This window comes from Nyctereutes procyonoides, unplaced genomic scaffold (assembly GCF_905146905.1).
Source record: "Nyctereutes procyonoides isolate TBG_1078 unplaced genomic scaffold, NYPRO_anot_genome, whole genome shotgun sequence".
Classification (NCBI taxonomy): domain Eukaryota; kingdom Metazoa; phylum Chordata; class Mammalia; order Carnivora; family Canidae; genus Nyctereutes; species Nyctereutes procyonoides.
In genome coordinates, this window is record NW_026575052.1 from 49,080,933 (window position 1) to 49,099,815 (window position 18,883).

Consider the following 18,883-nt stretch of genomic DNA (forward strand, 5'->3'; position numbering starts at 1 on the left):
CCTCTCACCCTTTTTTTAAATATTTTAATTTAACAATTGGTGTTGAACATTTTTCTGTTTTGGTACTTAGAGATCTACCTTATCTTTTTATCTTTAGTGGCTGTTTAGGATTCCATAGTATGTATATCCCATAACTTATTTAAGTTTCCCCATTGTTAGACTTTTTAGGTAGACATTTTTTTTTTTCTTAGCAGATTCTGGCCCCTGCTTTAGGTGATAAGTTGTTTTACTATTACAGATGATGTTTGTACATATGTTCCTTTCACATTTATGCATTTATGTTGAATAAGTTTCTAGAAGTAAGCCAAATGTTATGTGCATTTAAAACTGGTAATATTAACTACCCCTCCAAAACTTAAACAGTTTATGCTCCATAGAACGAGTGTCTTAATTTGGTATCCATAGATAGGAGTCTAGGAATAGGGTTTTAGGGAATACATTTTTCTGAGGAGATTGTCCTTAGTTTTCAGTAGATTCTGGTCCCTACCCTAGGTGATGAGGAGAATAATGTTGGAAGTCTGATGTTTGATAATGTTCTATTTCCTAACTGATCTGTGCCTCTGTATAATCTATTGGTTGTGCCTGTGTCAGAGCACCTGGACATTTCTCTCCCTTTCCTTTCTCCTGGGCAGGAATGAGAGAGTTTTGACAGCGATGACAGAAAGAGCTGAGATGGATGAGGTGGAACGTTTCCAGCCATTGTTGGATGGATTGAAAAGTGGGACCTCCATTGCACTCAAGGCAAGTATATCCTCTGAAACTGGGCCCAAGAATAAAATTCAAGATGGAAGGACTTAGGTTCGTTTGGAATAGTTCCCAGCTATAGGCATACCTTGAAGATACTGCAGGTTTGCTTCCAGAACACTACAATAAAACAAATATCTTAGTAAAGCGAGTTAAATGAATTCTTTGGTTTCCCAGTTTCATGCATGTAAAGTTATGTTTACTCTATACTGTAGTCATGTGTGCTGTAGTATTATGTCTACAACAACACTCTACCTACCTTAATTACTTTGCTTAAAAATGTAAATATCATACAGGCTTTCAGCAAGTCATAATCACTGATTACAGATTACCATAACAAATAAAATAATGAAAAAGTTTTAAATACTCTGAGAATTACCAAAATATGACACAGAGACAAGAAGTATGCAAGTGCTATTGGAAAATCAGCACTGGGGGCAGCCTGGGTCGCTCAGCAGTTTAGTGCCGCCTTCAGCCCAGGGTCTGATCCTGGAGACCCGGGATCCAGTCCCACGTCAGGCTCCCTGCATGGAGCCTGCTTCTCCCTCTGCCTGTGTCTCTGCCTCTCTCTCTCTCTCTCTCTCTCTCTCTCTGTCTCTCTCCATCTCTCATGAATAAATAAATAAAATCTAAAAAAAAGGGAAAATCAGCACTGATAAATTTGCTTGACCTGGGGTTGCCACAGACCTTCAGTTAGTAGGAAAAATGCACTACATAGAACAGTGCAATAAAGTGAAGTGCACAATGAAACAAATTTTGCCTGTATATATTTCAGGATTTATTCTGAAGGGAAGATGATTATCCTTCTCTCCCAAGAAGGCAAAGAAAAAGCAGCTTTCCATATTTTGAGATGGGGGAAAGGGCATGCTATGTATTTATATGCTAGGAAAGCCAAGGCCAAGAACAAAGTATACCATCAAATCCTTGGAATCATTTAGACCTCTGAGCTCTCCAGACCTGGGTTCAAATGAGGTCTTACTGCTCTAGCAGGAAGTTCTTGTAATTTTGTACATCTTCTTTTTTTTTTTTTAATATTTTATTTATTTACTTATTCATGAGAGACACAGAGAGATAGAGAGATGCAGAGACATAGGCAGAGGGAGAAGCAGGCTCCGTGCAGGGAGCCCGACGTGGGACTCGATCCCGGATCTCCAGAATCAGCCCCTGGGCTGAAGGTGGCACTAAACCACTGGGCCACCCAGGCTGCCCCTGTACTACATCTTCTACATTACATTACAATCAGTACGCATGTAAAGAAAATGGAATCTGGATCTCTAGGAGTCTACAATGACATACTGCTGAATTTTCTCACTTTAGGTGGGCTGCCTACAGCTGATCAATGCTCTCATCACACCAGCAGAAGAACTTGACTTCCGAGTTCACATTCGAAGTGAACTGATGCGCCTGGGGCTGCATCAGGTGTTGCAGGTGAGATTCAGCTCTTTGTTAGGACAGCCACACTGTGTCCTGCTTGCTCTGGTGTAACTTCAGCTTTCAATTTAAGAACCAGGCTGAAAGGCTTGGGTTTCTAGCCAGCATAGGACACTTCTGGGTTCCCTGACTTGTATTTTTGTCATTGACAGGACCTTCGAGAAATTGAAAATGATGATATGAGAGTGCAACTAAATGTGTTTGATGAACAAGGAGAAGAAGATTCCTATGACCTAAAGGGACGGCTAGATGACATTCGAATGGAGATGGAATATCCTTTTTATGGACTGGGTTCAAGACATACGAGACATTCAGTGTAGATCCCTGAGGACTCAGAACAGGGCATCAGCCTGTGTATCTTCTTAGTAGGTAAGGCAGATGTCTTTTGATTGCAGTCGGCTTTATTTACCTCAACTTGAAGCAGAGAAATGAGGAAAGTGATCTGAGGATTCCTCAGCATGGAAGTAACTATCAAAATGAGTATGAACCTCCTAGAACATGAGATCTTAGCTTACTAAAGTATAGAGCTAGCCTTTGGAGAACATGTACAAGTCGGGGAGTGGGCTTGTAATTTGCTTTCTTCTCAGTGTCCCTGAGACTGACAGAGGGAGTAGTTTGGCTGCATATTGCTATTTGACACAAGTGACTTGTAGGCAGTTATCTTTTCTGCCTACTGCTTTATCTTCAAGCCAAGTACTGGCAATCCTCTTATCTCCATGTATAGTACACCCAACTCACCAGTCCTTTGGCCTGAGGAAGCTTATGGAACTAAAAATTTTGGGTAATGTTTATAAGAGAAATGACTGTTAGAAGTGGCATTTTGTGACTTTTGCCAAGAGTAGGGCAATCCACCTGTTAAACATGGTTTCTAAAAAAATATGCTTTCCTTAGCCTCTTCCTCTTTTCCACTGACTTCAGTGATGTCTTCCAGATTCTCTTAAACACAGTGAAAGATTCAAAGGCAGAGCCACACTTCCTGTCCATCCTGCAGCACTTGCTCTTGGTCCGAAATGACTATGAAGCCAGGTAAGACGGTATACTTGTGAGAAGTATTGAATTTGAGCCTAAGTAGAGAGAGCAAAATCCTTAAATTCAAAGACTGTCTCTAAAGGGGAAAAAAGGGACAAAGACAAGGATTATAGTTCATTTTTAGTCACATATAAAAGGGGTTATCAGTTGTCCTTTTAATATGACTGAATGGCATCCTTATGGAAGTGGTCAGAATGTATAAGGTAAAATGTCCTTCGTTTTTTGAAGAGGGGAGGTAAGGTGGAGTAAAGATGATAATCTTTTTTTTTTTTTTTTTTAAGATTTATTTATTTATTTATGATAGACATAGAAAGAGAGGCAGAGACACAGGCAGAGGGAGAAGCAGGCTCCATGCCGGGAGCCCGATGTGGGACTCGATCCCGGGACTCCAGGATTGCACCCTGGGCCAAAGGCAGGCGCTAAACCTCTGAGCCACCCAGGGATCCCCTAAAGATGATAATCAAGGGAGGTACCATATAAGGTTCTTTCAGGTTTCCTAGCACTAGAGATTCAGCAGCTAGCTATCACAGAAAGGATCAAGTCTGACTTTTAGATGGGAAATGATTGGCACCAGATGGTAGATGGCAACGAGTTTTGATCATCTGAAGTAGATGGAATAGCTGTTGTAGAAGAGGGAGTTTCCTAGCATGGCAGCAGACTTCTGTTAGTTTATGAGAAGGTCTTTTAGGGAACACTTCTCAGGTCCCTTTGTTATGAAAGCAGTTAACTTTTCCTAATCCTGAATGCTTCTGAAAATTATATTTTGGTTTTCCTCTAATAACCTTGTTCTCTTCCTTCCATAGACCTCAGTACTATAAGTTGATTGAAGAATGTATTTCTCAGATAGTTTTGCATAAGAATGGGGCTGATCCTGACTTCAAGTGCCGACACCTCCAGATTGATATTGAGGGGTTGATTGGTAAGTATATTCTTCTGTCTGGCTCCTTAAAACCATATTCTACCTTCCATTTTTTTTTTATCTTCCAGTGAAATTTTTAGAGAAGATATCTTTCTAGTTTCCAGGTATTTCTGTTTTTATCTTTAGGTGTTAACCAACATCTATACTAGGAATATAGAGACCTTTGGTTTAGTGTTTCATAAATGTAAAAATTTACCCCTGCTCATACATCACCCTATTTTTTGAAGGGACTTTACCTGTTATCTTTGCCTCCTGCTGGTCTCGGATATTCTTAAGTACCCCTTGTGGGCACTCTCCCGGCCACCCAGCATGGTAGCCTTATTGCATAAAAGGCACTCAGAAATTGCATGTTGAACTAAAGATTTATTTCTTTGCTTACTGCAGAACATTTTAAGAAGGATAATAAAAATAAGGAAATGGACAAACGACTGTCCTTTTGTTATATTGAAGGGGTGTAGGTAGTGAGGGAAAGACGAGAGGATAGTAGCTTCACTTACTGACTTCTTCTTTTCAGATCAAATGATTGATAAAACAAAGGTGGAGAAATCTGAAGCCAAAGCTACAGAGCTGGAAAAAAAGGTATGTGTGAGAGATCAAAAACATTAAGGCCTTTCTTTTCTCCCTTTCCTTTCTTTTACTTTTTAAGGATTATGATTTTTTTCTGACATGTAAAACTGTTACCTGTGATATTTTGCAGGCATTCAGCACCCAGTAGCAGTTCCTAGGGGAAACCTTTCTGGTGTAGCTTAGTCACTGGAGAAACTAATATGGATATGATACTGAGGAGTTAGTAGTGTACAGTTCTTGAGCCCCTGGGTAGGACAAGAATGACAGATGACTCTTTCGTATAACAGTGACAGCTCTTGCAGTTTTGCTGGCATCTCAGGCTTCTTATCTCTAAAACAGGGACAGGTTTTTTTTTTTCCCCCCTCTTCATTTGTTAAGGACTTCCATTGTGGTTGATAGGGTTTTGCTCCTAGAGGCTGGGATTGTACACCATAGCTGCAAACCAGAGGTTTAAATGTCTTAACAATGTTAAATTTCTTTAAAATTTTAGGTTTATTTGTTGGGCTTTTTTTGGTCCCTCCCCAACCCCCCCCTTTTTTTTAACAGAGAGTATTGTGTGTGTGTGTGTGTGTGTGTGTGTGTGTGTGCACGTGCGCGCGCGCACAAGTGCAGGATAGGGGGCGGGGAAGGGAGCAAAGGGAGAGGAAGAGAATCTTAGTATATGTGCTGCCTAAGGGAGTGTGAGAGGGAGAGAATCTTTAAACTTTTTATTTATTTATTTATTTATTTATTTATTTATTCATTCATTCATTCATTCATTCATGAGAGACAGAGACAGAGAGAGAGAGAGAGAGAGAGAGAGAGAGAGAGAGAGGCAGAGACACAGGTAGAGGGAGAAGCAGGCTCCACGCAAAGAGCCTGATGTGGGACTCGATCCCGGAACTCCAGGACCATGCCCTGGGCCGAAGGCAGGCTCTAAACTGCTGAGCCACCCAGGGATCCCCTAGAGGGAGAGAATCTTAAATGTACTCTGCGATGAGCACAGAGCCCAAGGTAGGGCTCAATCTCATAATCCTGAGATCATGACCTGAGCTGAAATTAAGAGTGGGATGCTTGACCAACTAAGCCACTCAGGCATCCCTGTTTGTTTTTTAATTGAAATACAGTTGACACACAATGTTATGTTAGTTTTAGGGGCATAACATAGTGATTTGACAGCTCTATATATTATGCTGTGCTCTCCACGAGTATAGCTACCATCTGTCACCATACACCATTCTTATGATACCATTCACTGTATTCCCTGTGCCATACCTTCTGCTCTCCATCACCTATTTTACCCATCTCCCACCCCCTTTCCCTCAGGTAAGCACCTCTTTGTTCTCTGTATTTGTTAGTTCATTTCTGCTTTTTTTGTTCATTTATTTTGTTATTTATTTATTTACTCATGAGAGACCAAGAGAGGCAGAGACATAGGCAGAGAGAGATGCAGGCTCCATGTAGGGAGCCTGATGTTGGACTCGATCCCAGGATTCCAGGATCAGGCAGGCACTCAACCACTGAGCCACCCAGGAGTCCTCCCATTGTTTTATTTTTTAGATTCCACGTTTAAGTGAAATCATACAGTATTTGTCTTAGGTTGTTTTTATTTTTTATTTTTTTTGTTGTTGTTTTTATTTGTTAATCTAACTCCCCAAATTAGAAAGACTTGTAGAAATGATCCCCAGTTCCCCCTTCTTTAACCTTGATTTTAAGGTCAAAATTACGGTGGTCTTTTTCCCCAGGCATTTCCTGGGAAACTGAGCTCCTTAAAGAATTAGAACAAAGCAAAGAATTTTGGGGAGTAACACTGTTTCTTGCTGGAATGGGGAGCTCACTAGGGGCCTGATTCTTTTCTGCTTTAGCTGGACTCAGAGTTAACAGCCCGACATGAGCTACAGGTAGAAATGAAGAAGATGGAAAGTGACTTTGAGCAGAAGCTCCAGGATCTTCAGGGAGAAAAGGATGCCTTGGATTCTGAAAAGCAGCAGATTGCTACAGAGAAACAGGACTTGGAAGCAGAGGTGTCTCAGCTCACAGGAGAGGTAATGTCTGAGCAGGCAAGGCAGAGTGACCTCCATGCCATCAGCAGCCTCATGACAGGCCTGTCTTACAGCAGGAGTCAATTTTCTTACTCTGGGAGAGGGTTTGACTACCAGTAGGTGATTTAGTTAGATGATGCTTATTTTAAAAATCATTTACTTTTTTTTTTTTTAATTTTGAGGCAAAACATATGATAGAAAATTTGGGAAATATGAGCAATACGGAGAATAAAAGAAGTCACAGTAATACCCAGATATGAAACTAATAGTTGTCTCATAAATTCAGGAGTAAAATCCAAAAAAACTCTTCATATGTTTGCTAATTTTCTCTTATTTTAGCTGTTTCTGAACAGATTAATGTTCACACTCTCTTTGCAGTTAATATGATTTAAATGATGTGTGGTATCTGATATCTTGATCATTTATGTGGTTATTTATTTAGAATAATTGATTTACTTGAACTTTGCTTTTTCTAATTAAAGGGAGAATTTCACATAAAGGTTGAGGTTGCCTTTTTAATGCAAAGCATGCCAAACTAAGAACATGAAGACTTGAGTTCTAGTTTTGGGTCTGCCACTAGATATCTGTGTGACTTTGGGGGAATCATTTCATCTGTCTGACTTCTTTTAGTGTCTTCATGTGTAAAATGAGAACTCTGGACTAAGTAGTTTTTTAGGTCCTTCCCAAGCCCAGTAGTCCCTGAAGTGGAGTGAGGAATAATACTTCCATTGATATTGTTCCTCTAGGTTGCTAAGCTGTCCAAGGAACTGGAAGATGCCAAGAAAGAAGTGGCTTCTCTCTCTGCTGCAGTTACTGCTGTAGCCCCTCCTAGCAATGCTACTATTGCCCCCACTCCTGGCATTGTTATTCCACCTCCAGCCCCTCCTTTACCAGGGGAGCCTAGCATACCCCCCCCAGCTCCTCTTCCTGGAGATGATACCATTCCTCCTCCACCGCCTCCCTTTTCTTTGCCTGGGGGTGTTGGTATCCCCCCACCCCCTCCTTTGCCTGGGGATGGTAGCATCTCCCTACCCCCTCTGCCTGGGAGTGGTGGCATCCCCCCACCCCCTCCTTTGCCTGGGGATGCTAGTATCCCCCCACCTCCTCCTTTGCCTGGGAGTACTGACATCCCCCCACCTCCTCCTTTGCCTGGGAGTACTGGCATCCCCCCACCTCCTCCTTTGCCTGGGAGTACTGGCATCCCCCCACCTCCTCCTTTGCCTGGAGGAGCAGGCATGCCACCACCTCCTCCTCCTCCTCTTCTTGGTGGTCCTGGAATCCCTCCACCCCCTCCATTTCCTGGAGGTCCTGGAATTCCTCCACCTCCTCCTGGAATGGGTATGCCTCCACCTCCGCCTTTTGGATTTGGAGTTCCTGTAGCCCCAGTTCTGCCATTTGGATTAACCCCAAAGAAGCTTTATAAGCCAGAGGTGCAACTCCGAAGGCCAAACTGGTCCAAGGTGAGAATTTCTCTCCATTTTTTCCTCAATAGATAGTAAGAAACCAATTCAGTTTCCTATTTTGTATTTTGTGCCCAGGTAGTCTTCCCCCCCCCCCCTTTTTTTTCTTACGGATTTTATTTATTTATTCATGAGAGACACAGGGGAAGAGAGAGGCAGAGGGAGAAGCAGGCTCCATGAGGGAGCCTCATGTTCCGGGACTCAATCCCAGGACTCCAGGATTACACCCTGTGCCGAAGGCAGGCACTAAACCACTGAGCCACTTAGGGATTGAAGGGCTTCCCTTTCTTAGGGCTAGCATCTGTCTTTCTCAGGTTCCACTCATGCTTATGTTCCTTCAGCACATATTAGGCATCTTCTGTATGCCAGACATCACTTTGAAGAATTCTTTGGGCCCTATACTCTGCTACAAAAGCTAAACATATCCTTAAGTTAATGTTTTGGTCTTTTTTTCTCAGGGTACAAGAACCCTGCCATAGTAACATAGAATTTGACAACAGTCATTTCATCAGTCTGCAAGCTGCTGATAGTAGTGCTGATCTGAAAATGGTGGATTTATGGATACACCCTGCTATCTCACTCCCCTATAAATGAGCTAAATGAGAGGATATGTTTGCATGGCACAGTATTGTCCCCACTATGTAATTGAGGCCCCTGTGATTCTGCATCACCCTTCTGCTTCCAGAAACCAAGTTAAAGGAGCGGAGGGATTTATTTATAAATTGAACAAATTTGTCATAGTTAACCAAATTGATGGGAAAAAATGTTGTAGAACAAGGAAAGATGTAAAATAAAGCCTCGATTTTTCTAAAACTAGAGGATTTGAGGTTAGAAGGAGGATAAGTAGCATAATTGGATCTAGCTCTTGAATAACACCAATAAAAAAAGTGGAAGCACTGTGTCTTGACCTTACCACAAAGAGTGCAGCTCTTCTGTGTCTCACATTAATCTTCCCCTAGTGAGACAATGCTGAGAACCATCACTCCCCTTTTTTGCCTCTTAGTCAGTTTTCTAGGATGGAAAGTACAAGGCTCAGCTTAGTAACTCTGAACACCCTGCCTGTATCTACAGTTTGTTGCTGAGGACTTGTCCCAGGACTGCTTCTGGACAAAGGTGAAGGAGGACCGCTTTGAGAACAACGAACTTTTCGCCAAACTTACTCTTACCTTTTCTGCCCAGACCAAGAGTGAGTACCTTCCTCTTCCATGCACAGGTCCAGTATAGGACTTAGAATATCCTTTAAGTGGATCTCCCATTCCATTCCTTTCCCTGGGTGAGAGTTGAAGAGAGGTAGTTTTTCCCCTTTGGAAGAAATTCAGATATTTTTGGATCCCAGGGATGCTGGGGTTGGGAAAGAAAACTGTTGCATTTTGTCATTTTTCTTTCCCAATTTTTTTGCATGTAGGTATTTTTTTTGTCATTATAACATGTTGGGAAATGAGAGTAAGGTGACAGGAAGCTTATTATGGGGCCCATTTTGACAATACTCTTCAACTGATTCTGGTCCTGTTTTTAAGGTACCATCCCAGACCTACAAACTTAATTAATAAGGGTTGGGCCAGTCTTTAACAGGTTAGGTGATTGAGTGACTGTCTACAATAACAACCATATGTGATGCTTTTTCTTTCTTACATTTCTTTCCAATATCTGATGCTTTCCTCTTCCTGGCCCTTTGCTCCTCCAGCTTCAAAAGGTAAGAATACAGAAGAGCCTATTAATTGGGTATCGCGAACATTAGACAAAAGATGTAACAGATGTAGAGGAATTTCTTAGAAAACTGAGTTGAGATAGAGGATTGATTTATTTTCTGCCCCCCCCCCCCTTTTTTAAAGAGTCCAGAAGGACCAGTAACTGTGATATCAACTGACAGCATAGACAGTTGTTTTAAGTTTAGGTCAAAGCTGCCATATACTTGCTACATTCTGTAGCATGTTTGAATTAAATAGGTAGCTGGCCCAAGGTTAAATGACCAAATCCAGGGATCTTGTCTTCTGGTCCATGTGTGTGGGGTTTTTGTTTTGTTTTGTTTTGTTTTTGGTATAAATTTTTGCTTTTCTTTTTCACCTTCACATCTTCCTGTTTGCTCTAGAAGAGCTGATCTGTTTTGCCCTCTTCTTTCTTCACTTCCTAATTCTTGTGGTTTTGTGCTATCTTGTGACAGGGCACTTGTAGTTATTTCCTTGAGGGATACAATATTTGAATTTAATGACATTCATAGCATAATCATTTTGTATTTCCATCTTACAGTGTCTCTTCGTTTCCTTAGAGGTATATTATGACCCTAGTGATGAAAATTAAGTGCAACTTTTGAGCATTTCCCCCTCTTCTCTCTGCCTTCTCCCCACCCCCAGTAAATAAACATTTATATTCTTTTTTTCCTTAAGTGAACTGATGGAACCAGGCTGCACTTTGTTCTCTTAAGGAGCCTAACATTGCTAGGTGCCTTTGGTGGCCTCTAATTATGTGTGTGTATCTGAGAGTGTAAGATCGCTGTACCCAGGTGTGATCTCTTGCCCTTCACTCAGCGCAAAGTGGCCTTGTACTCTAGAAGCACTGTCATCTTCTGAACTAAAGCTCAGTCAAGGGGATTACTTCTACCTGTTTAGTGAAAAATACTGTGATAATGACCACTTAGGCTATTCTAGTATATCAGTGAAGACTAGTTGACAGAGAAACTCAAAATCAAATGACTTCCTAATTTGTAAGTTCACAAAATATACACCTACATTGGCCTGTGGCATAAGGCCCTTTCTCTGAGCATCTCTGTCCTCTGAGCATCACCGCACACTCACACTGGCCAGCCCTATTCCTCTTGCCTGTCACCCCCTTCTTCTGTACATTTGCATTACTAGGGATTATAGTTAGGTGGTTTGCAGTTTTGTGCTCTTCCTTGGCATTTTATTCCCACTGTGAATTGATAGTGTTTTAAAAATACCCAAGAAGACCATATCTCTTTTGTCATTTTTAGCAGTGTAACCAGATTTCTTTTTTTTTTTTTTTTTAAGATTTTAGTTATTCTTGAGAGACAGAGAGAGAGAGAGAGAGAGAGAGACTGAGGCAGAGACACAGGCAGAGGGAGAAGCAGGCTCCATGCAGGGAGCCTGACGTGGGACTCAATCTCAGGACTCCAGGATCACGCCTTGGGCCGAAGGCAGGCGTTGAGCCACCCAGGAATCCCAAGTAACCAGATTTTTTAATGTTCCTTCAGCTCTCAGATTCTGCCCTGGAAACTACTTTCTTTTCATGGAAGGTTCTAACTTTCTACCGGCCTTGGCTCCCCCCTCTAATTATTCTTAGAAAACTCTGTGTATTACTCTGATTTTAAAAAATGAATGTGAATTAGTCATTTTAATTTAGTGGAGTACTGATCTAGTAGTAATCTGCACTACTAGATTGCTGCTGTTGTGATGGAGGAAATTTCTAGCTTGTCTTTATCTTTTGCTTCAGTTAGCACTTTGAGGTGTTAAATTGACACTCTAATTTCTTCCTCTTTCCATTAGGACACACTAGGGGATGTGTTCTTGAAAATTACTAAATCATGAGCAGTTTCCCACACATTCTAAATCTTAATGATTTTAAAGAAATGCCTGGGAGAGGTTTGTTTTTTTTCCCCTGTCAAATATAATCCTGAGTATTTGTTTACCTGTTTCTGAGCTACTTGCAGCACTCAGCACATCAGAACTTGCCTGCTGCTTGTCGCCCTTGCTACGTCTATATTTTCATTCATTTCCTCCCGAAAAAGAACTACCTCCCCCCTTTAAAAATTATTTCTTCTTTGAATTTTTAATATTTTACCGACTTTAATTCTACCTGTTTTACTTTTTTTCTTCTCTCTACCTGCTTTCTTTTCCTTTGAGTTAGTGTGTTAATCTGTGGTGGTACAAGAGGTGTTTGAATATTGGGGCTTATTGAACGTGTCTCTTGGGAACAAAATGGTTGTCTTAAATACCATACACAGAGGCCTCAGGTAGCAGCCAGAAGTGCTGTGTAGGGACCTGACACCATGTGTAATTACCACTGTAATCGTGGTAACTAATTTGCCTTTGTCTTTCCTGATGCAGTTTTGAACTTCCTTCTCTTGGTGTTCAGGCTGGCAAACTCAGTGCAGACTTCCCAAGTAACCCCCTTGCTCACAACATACCCAAAAACACTTAAGTAAAAAAAACTTTGAGTTTCTTAAAGCTTTTATCAGGTAGAGAAATTCAAGTTCTAGCAACTTCAGAGGTGAGCACTCAGAAGACCCACATCTCCTCAATATGAAAGCAAGGTTTCTTTTGTTCTTGGTACTTTAAACATGTCCAGTATAAAATTTCAGGAGATCTTCATCCTTAATTGTTTTTCAAGTAAGTAACCAATTTCAGTTACTAAGTCTCTTATTCATAGTCTTAATATTGATGATATAATTAAATGATAGTAAATCATTTAATTTTACCATTCCATAAGTATTCTGTCCTTCAGATAAAGAATTAAAGATACAGCGTGAATAACTTTTACAAGGCTATATAATAGGTACCACAACCAGGATTCAGACCATGCATGGAGTGTGTGATTCCAGAGTCCTTACTCCAGCCCTCTGCTTCCCAGAAGCATATGTCCCTGTCCTGAAAACTTTTGGAAGCTTAGACCCAGACAGAAGATGAAAAAAGAGGATATGCTGGCTTTTGCAACCACTTCATTCAGGCACTTCTTAGTACCTGGCAGTGACTCTTAGTACAAGAAAGGAACAGCAGATTAGGGAAAGTAGGTGAAATGCTGGATATTTAGAGGTGAAAAAGAGGAGACATATTCTGATTCTAGTATATTCAACTATAGCAAAACGAATCTAGTTGGAGAAATAAGACCTGCTTATGTAGTACAGTGAAAGTCTTACTTAGATGATTACAAGCCAGTAGTTCCCAGGCTTGATGAGGAAGTTATTTGGACACTAGGTTTTCATAATATTGCATTATTTCCTCTCTCACTTGCTAAACACAGTGTCTATTATTTGTTAGATATGGCTGTATTCCTTATGTTTTACTGATAGCCAAAACTTCCTGTATACCTACTCCAGGAATGGACATTAAAGAAAATACCCACCTCATACTTTACATCTGCCTCCTGTAATCAAGGGTCTCTTGCCCCTGCATCATTATGGTTCAGGAAGATGTGAGCCTTTTTACTAAGAGAAGAGCCCAGAATGAGGAACCAGTCCTCAGATGTATACTACAGATTCTCTTACACTTTTTTCTCTCTTAAGGATTAGTCTCTTGTTTTTGAACTCTGGTCTTCCCATATTAATCATGAATTTACTCAGTTTATTCCTTGCCAGGGAATATTTTGAATTCAGACTTGATGGGCAGTACTATAAAACTTCTAGTTCTTTTCATTTTTTCACCCTCCTTTTGGTGATCAGCAAGGAGGAACCTTTTATCATAATGTCTTTGTTGTCTCTCTTGAATTCCTTGGGAACATGTTAATTTTTTTTTTTCAGTCTTTTCCTAGGGAGCATTTTCTTCACTGTGGTGACCTCAGGTCATTATTTCTTTGAATAAGATAACTAGTTTTTCATTCAGCTTTCCTTACTCCCTTGTGTTGATGACATGATCGCATGAAAAGTAGTATCTCTTGAAACTGTGTGAGAAGTGGTAACTGTTGTCCTGAGTACAGTGGCAGTTTCCTTTTTAGGTTTATTCCTTGCTTCCAAAAACCTTTTGGGCTCATGAGATCCATAAGCTAATTACGCTGAGTAGGTGCACATTGGACAACATGTAGTGTTAGACCCCCTCTCCCTGTTAAAGTGTGAGGTACATTATGGAAACTGAATCAGAACAGTTCTCCAAGTTGTTTTCAGCAGTGATTCAGAAAGAACTGGCTAAAATAAAAAATAAGGTATTGACCAAGAGCTTAGAATTTTATAAACAATAACAGTATTCTAGTTAGGATTTGACTGTGCATCAGGTTCCCAAGATTTGTGCTATTGTCCCACAAGTCAGAACTATTGGCAACAGCCGTCTTTTGCTCTCCCAGAACTTTCTTGGTTCAGGCTTTAAGAGGAACCTGTGGTGGGGAAGCAATCCCTTCTTTCCCCCTAGATTGTGAAAGGTCTTTTTCCTGTGATCCTCTCTGTCTACTAGGTGGCACTCCTTCAATTGGATCTTCATCAGGAAATGTCCAAGTGAATCTCTTTAGTTCCTTCAACTTTAACTCCTAGAAACAAGACTTTGTAACCCCTAGAAATAAGACTCAGCATGCTCTACATTATTCAGTGAGTCTTTTGATGGAAAGATGTCTGTTCCTTCAGTTCCTTAGTGTATAGGATTCAGTATAGGATTAGGACCCAAGGTGCTATTCAAGTGAATATTTGTTGGGATTGTTGTCTTTTTTTTTCTTTTCTTTTTTAAATATGGAACGCTTCACGAATTTGCGTGTCATCCTTGCGCAGGGGCCATGCTAATCTTCTCTGTATCGTTCCAATTTTAGTATATGTGCTGCCGAAGCGAGCACTTTTTTTTTTTTCCAAGATATCTATTTGAGAGAGAGCACGAGCCAGGGAGTGGAGGGGAAAGGGCATAGGGAGAGGGAGAAGCCACCTGGGTGCCCTGAGATTGTTGTCTTTTAATTATTTATTTTCTTGGTTCTAAGTAGGATCAAGTACTTGGGAAGTTCCATAATATCAGATGATACATGCTTGTGATTTAAAAAACCTAAATCTGGGGTGCCTGGGTGGCTCAGTCAGTTAAGCATCTGACTCTTGATTTTGGCTCAGATCATGATCTCAGGGTCATGAGATCCAGATGCCCAGCATGGAGCTTGCTTAAGATTCTCCCTCTTCCTCTCCCTGTGCCCTTCTCTCCCCATCTCCTCACGTATACTTTCTTCCTTTCTCTCTCTCTAAAAAAAAATAATAATAATAATTAAAATTAAAAACTTAAATCTCTTCCTATCATTTGGAGTTATGAGGAGCCCTGCACACTTGGGTTGTCCTCTCCCCATCATTAGGGGTATAAAAAATAACCTAAACTATCCCTCTCACATACCCTCTCTACTCCCAACCTTTCTATCACTATTTGCCTTGAATTCACTGTATCTAATATTAGGCTATTTATCTTGGTTTATATTACTCCCCATAGGAGCCCCAGACCTCCAGGTCACCCTCCTCTCCTATACTCGAATTCCCGTATGGGTCTCTGTGTATCCTATTCAGTCTCCTCCTCTGATCCTACTTGAGTGCCTGAAACCCATTCTCTGTCCTCTGGAATTCTGTGGTCCATTACTAGCAAAATCTCCTATGACATCAACCCACCTTGTTGCTCTAATAGAGACCTGTCTTTCCCTCAGCATTACTTTTCTTCTTGCTCTCTCATGCAGTGGACTTGGGCTGGTGTAGATATCCTCTTTGTTGTTTGTCATGATGCCTTCTTTTCAACATGTGCATAGAATACACTAAAAATATAAAATTAAAAAATCTTCACCTTGCGTTGGAGTTACCGTGGTTAACATACTTTACACCTGCATGTGTTACTCTAATAAAGGAACAGGCAAAATCCTCTTCTCTTTGTAGTTCAGGTGGGGAAATGTGGGAAATTTTCATAGAGTCTTACTGGAAACTTAAGAGGATTTAAAGATAAAACTACAGAAATATGAGAGTATACACATATTTTTTTTAAAGATTTTGTTTATTCATGAGAGACACAAAGAGAGGCAGAGATATAGGCAGAGGGAACAGCTGGCTACACATGGGGAGCCCAGATGCAAGACTCGATTCTGGGACTCCAGGATCATGCCTTGAGCTGAAGGCAGATGCTCAACCACTGAGCCTCCCAGGCGTCCCAGTATACACATATCTTAATGTAATCTTTGTAATCCCAAGTGGTAGATACTGTTCTGCATTTTGCTTAACATGGCTCAGCATCTCTTAATATCATTACATACAGATAAACCTCATTATTTCTAATGGATAGTTGTATTCTTTTTTTTTTTTTTTTTAAGATTTATTTATTTTGGAGAGAGACAGAGTGAGCATAGGGGAGAAAGGAAGAGGAAAATAGAATCTCAAGCAGACTTTCCACCAAGTGTGGAGCCCGAGGGAAGAGCTTGATCGCAAGACCGTGAGATCATGACCTGAGCTGAAATTGAGTCAGTTGCTTAACCTAGCTGAGCCATCCAGGTGCCGCCCTGATGGATAATTGTGTTTTATCAAATGCATAATATAAATTTATACAGTTGATCCCTTACTGAGAAGTTACCAGTTTTTTATATTATAAGCAGTGCTGCAGGAAAAATCATATTTATCTCTGTATTCTTACATTTCTGCACGGTAGATTCTTAGAAACAAAATTTCTGGACCTACATTGCTGGGTATAGGATTGTACCAATTTCCCCTTCCATCAAAAATAAGAAATTACTTATTGTAACATCTGATAGGGGAAACTGATGGTTTGTTTTAATCTGACCACTAATGAGATTGCACCAGAAATTTTCCTTCGTACCTTGACTCCTCATCTGTAAAATGAGACAGATTAACTTAAAGATACCTCTCAATTTGAAACTTCTGGTCTTATTATATATATATTTTTTTCTTTTTGCTTGCATAAGCTTTCTTTGGTGTTATTTAATCATCATCTCAAACTCCTTTGATTGTTTGCTAAAATATACCTCTTGTATTAGTTTTCTTTGTTTTGGTCTGAGTTTCATTCTTTTTCCCTGCACTGAGGTGTCCGTCATTAGAAATTGCTGCTTGTTTACAACTAGTATTTGGGGGTATAGAGCTATACTAATGCAAAACTGTAGAACTTTTGCATGAAGGTTGCAGGTTTAGTTTCCACAGAAGACTTACTGGTGGGGATTTAGGGAGGGTGTCATCAGATAAAGATAATTAAACTTTAATTCCTTCTAAACTGGGGGAATTTGATATATCTGCAGTGTGCACTTTCTCCTTTTCGCCACCAGATGGCACATGGATCTTTTCTGTTTTAGATGTGTCATTGTTACGTAGGGGAATGATACAGTCATGTTAGAGAGTGACCGTCTCTGTTGTTTTCCAATACAAACTGCTTGGTATGCTGCCCTCTATCTGTCAGGAAATTCCTTTGGAGGACTCATCAGTAAAATAAAGACAAGAAAGCCGAGGCTTGCTATTCTGCAAAAGGATTTTTTCCCCTTGCAGCTAGTATCTTTAATAGGAGCAACATTTGTGTTTTTTGGAGGACACAGAGGCTGGAGAATGTTTTCATTTTTGTTTTAGTCTGATAACTTCATGAAAGCATAGCCTTCCTTTTAGCCTTCATGAAAGCATAGCCTTTCTATTTACCTTAAATAGAAAATTATTTTTTACCAGCTTGGTAGTTCATTATATACATATTTGTAACTCCATGATATTCATATTCTTAATCCCATCTCTGTCTCTACTGAATAGCTACTTGAAGCACATAACAGAACTAACCGCTGATTATATACTCATAACTTCCCAGAGACAGTATACTGAATTTATTTCCTTCAAAGAATTTCCCAGACCTACCTTGGGTAGAGTTTGCTGGTGCAGAAAGGTTTTTATTGTCAACCCTTTTGTATCATTTGTTAACTCCTAATTATCCCAAGTTAATCCCAGTTTTAGAGCCTCTATTCAGACTTGTGTGTGCCTGTGGTACCCAAGTATCATCCAGCATTACCTGCTGAATTTCAGATTTGATATCTGACAAAATGTCCTTTTAAATGGCCTTGTCTGAGGTTTCAACCAAACATAAGGGTATCACTATTGTCTAAACTTCTCTGTCATCTTACACTTAGTCCCTGCATTTTTTTTAAGAATTTTTTTTTAAAGATTTATTTATTTTATTCAGAGAGAGAGAGAGACTGAGAGGCAGACACACAGGCAGAGGGAGAAGCAGGCTCCATGCAGGGAGCCCGACATGGGACTCGATCCCAGGTCTCCAGGATCACACCTCAGGCTGCAGGCGGTGCCAAACCGCTGCGCCACTGGGGCTGCCCAGTCCCTACATTTACATGTCTGTTTCTATTGCTAATTTCCAACTTTAGTGTAAGGATTACATAAGGAGCTTGTTTTGCTAGTTCTGTTTTTTTGGTTTTTTTAAAATTATGTATTTGAGAGAGACAGAAAGAGCACAAGTGGAAAGGAGAGGGAGAAGCAGGCTCCCCGCAGAAAGCCCAATGTGGGGCTCCCTCCTAGGACCCTGGGATCATGCCCTGAGCTGAAGGTAGATGCTTAACCAACTGAGCTACCCAGGCACCTCAGGAGCTTAAAGGTATAGATGTAATGTAACTCTTGTTATTGCTTACCATGCAGAGTAGGGATCGGAAATGTGTTGAGGAGGAGGAATGGGATCTCTAGGAAATGTCAAGAGTAGAGCTGGACTTTGGGATAAGCAGGAGAGTGGGTGATCCAGTGCTCCTAGACTGCTGCTTGCTGGAGCCCAAAGCATCTGCCTCAAGGGAGCAACACTGTTCTCAGCATCATCCCTCATATGCTTCAGGAATTAATTTTCTGCAAATATGGTACCAGTTTTCCTGTAAACATAAGGTTATAGACCAGTTTTCAGGGAGTACTCAGGATGTCTCCACCATAGGATGATTCCTCTGGGACTTTTTGCTTCTCTGTTACCTGTTTTTTTCTGCATAAGTAATCTAGGTGGGCAGCCCTGGTGGCGCAGCAGTTTAGCGTCACCTGCGGCACAGGGTGTGATCCCAGAGACCCGGGATCGAGTTCTGTGTCGGGC

At 40.8% G+C, this 18,883-nt stretch overlaps 1 protein-coding gene and 1 non-coding gene across 4 annotated transcripts in view; one reads left to right on the forward strand and one right to left on the reverse strand.

The window, feature by feature from the left end:
• The window catches only part of DIAPH1 (diaphanous related formin 1), a 95,362-nt gene that overhangs the window by 37,908 nt on the left and 38,571 nt on the right, over positions 1–18,883 (forward strand). For all 3 annotated transcript variants that reach the window (XM_055331801.1, XM_055331802.1, XM_055331803.1), the window contains 9 exons: positions 633–741; positions 2,062–2,172; positions 2,328–2,446; positions 3,085–3,201; positions 4,008–4,123; positions 4,638–4,702; positions 6,535–6,714; positions 7,458–8,171; positions 9,243–9,357. In XM_055331801.1, coding sequence (XP_055187776.1) covers positions 633–741; positions 2,062–2,172; positions 2,328–2,446; positions 3,085–3,201; positions 4,008–4,123; positions 4,638–4,702; positions 6,535–6,714; positions 7,458–8,171; positions 9,243–9,357 — 1,646 coding nt within the window. The remainder of the gene's footprint in view (positions 1–632; positions 742–2,061; positions 2,173–2,327; positions 2,447–3,084; positions 3,202–4,007; positions 4,124–4,637; positions 4,703–6,534; positions 6,715–7,457; positions 8,172–9,242; positions 9,358–18,883) is intronic.
• LOC129514347 (U6 spliceosomal RNA) lies at positions 14,548–14,654 on the reverse strand. The gene has a single exon (XR_008665409.1). It is a non-coding gene; the product is annotated as a U6 spliceosomal RNA (small nuclear RNA).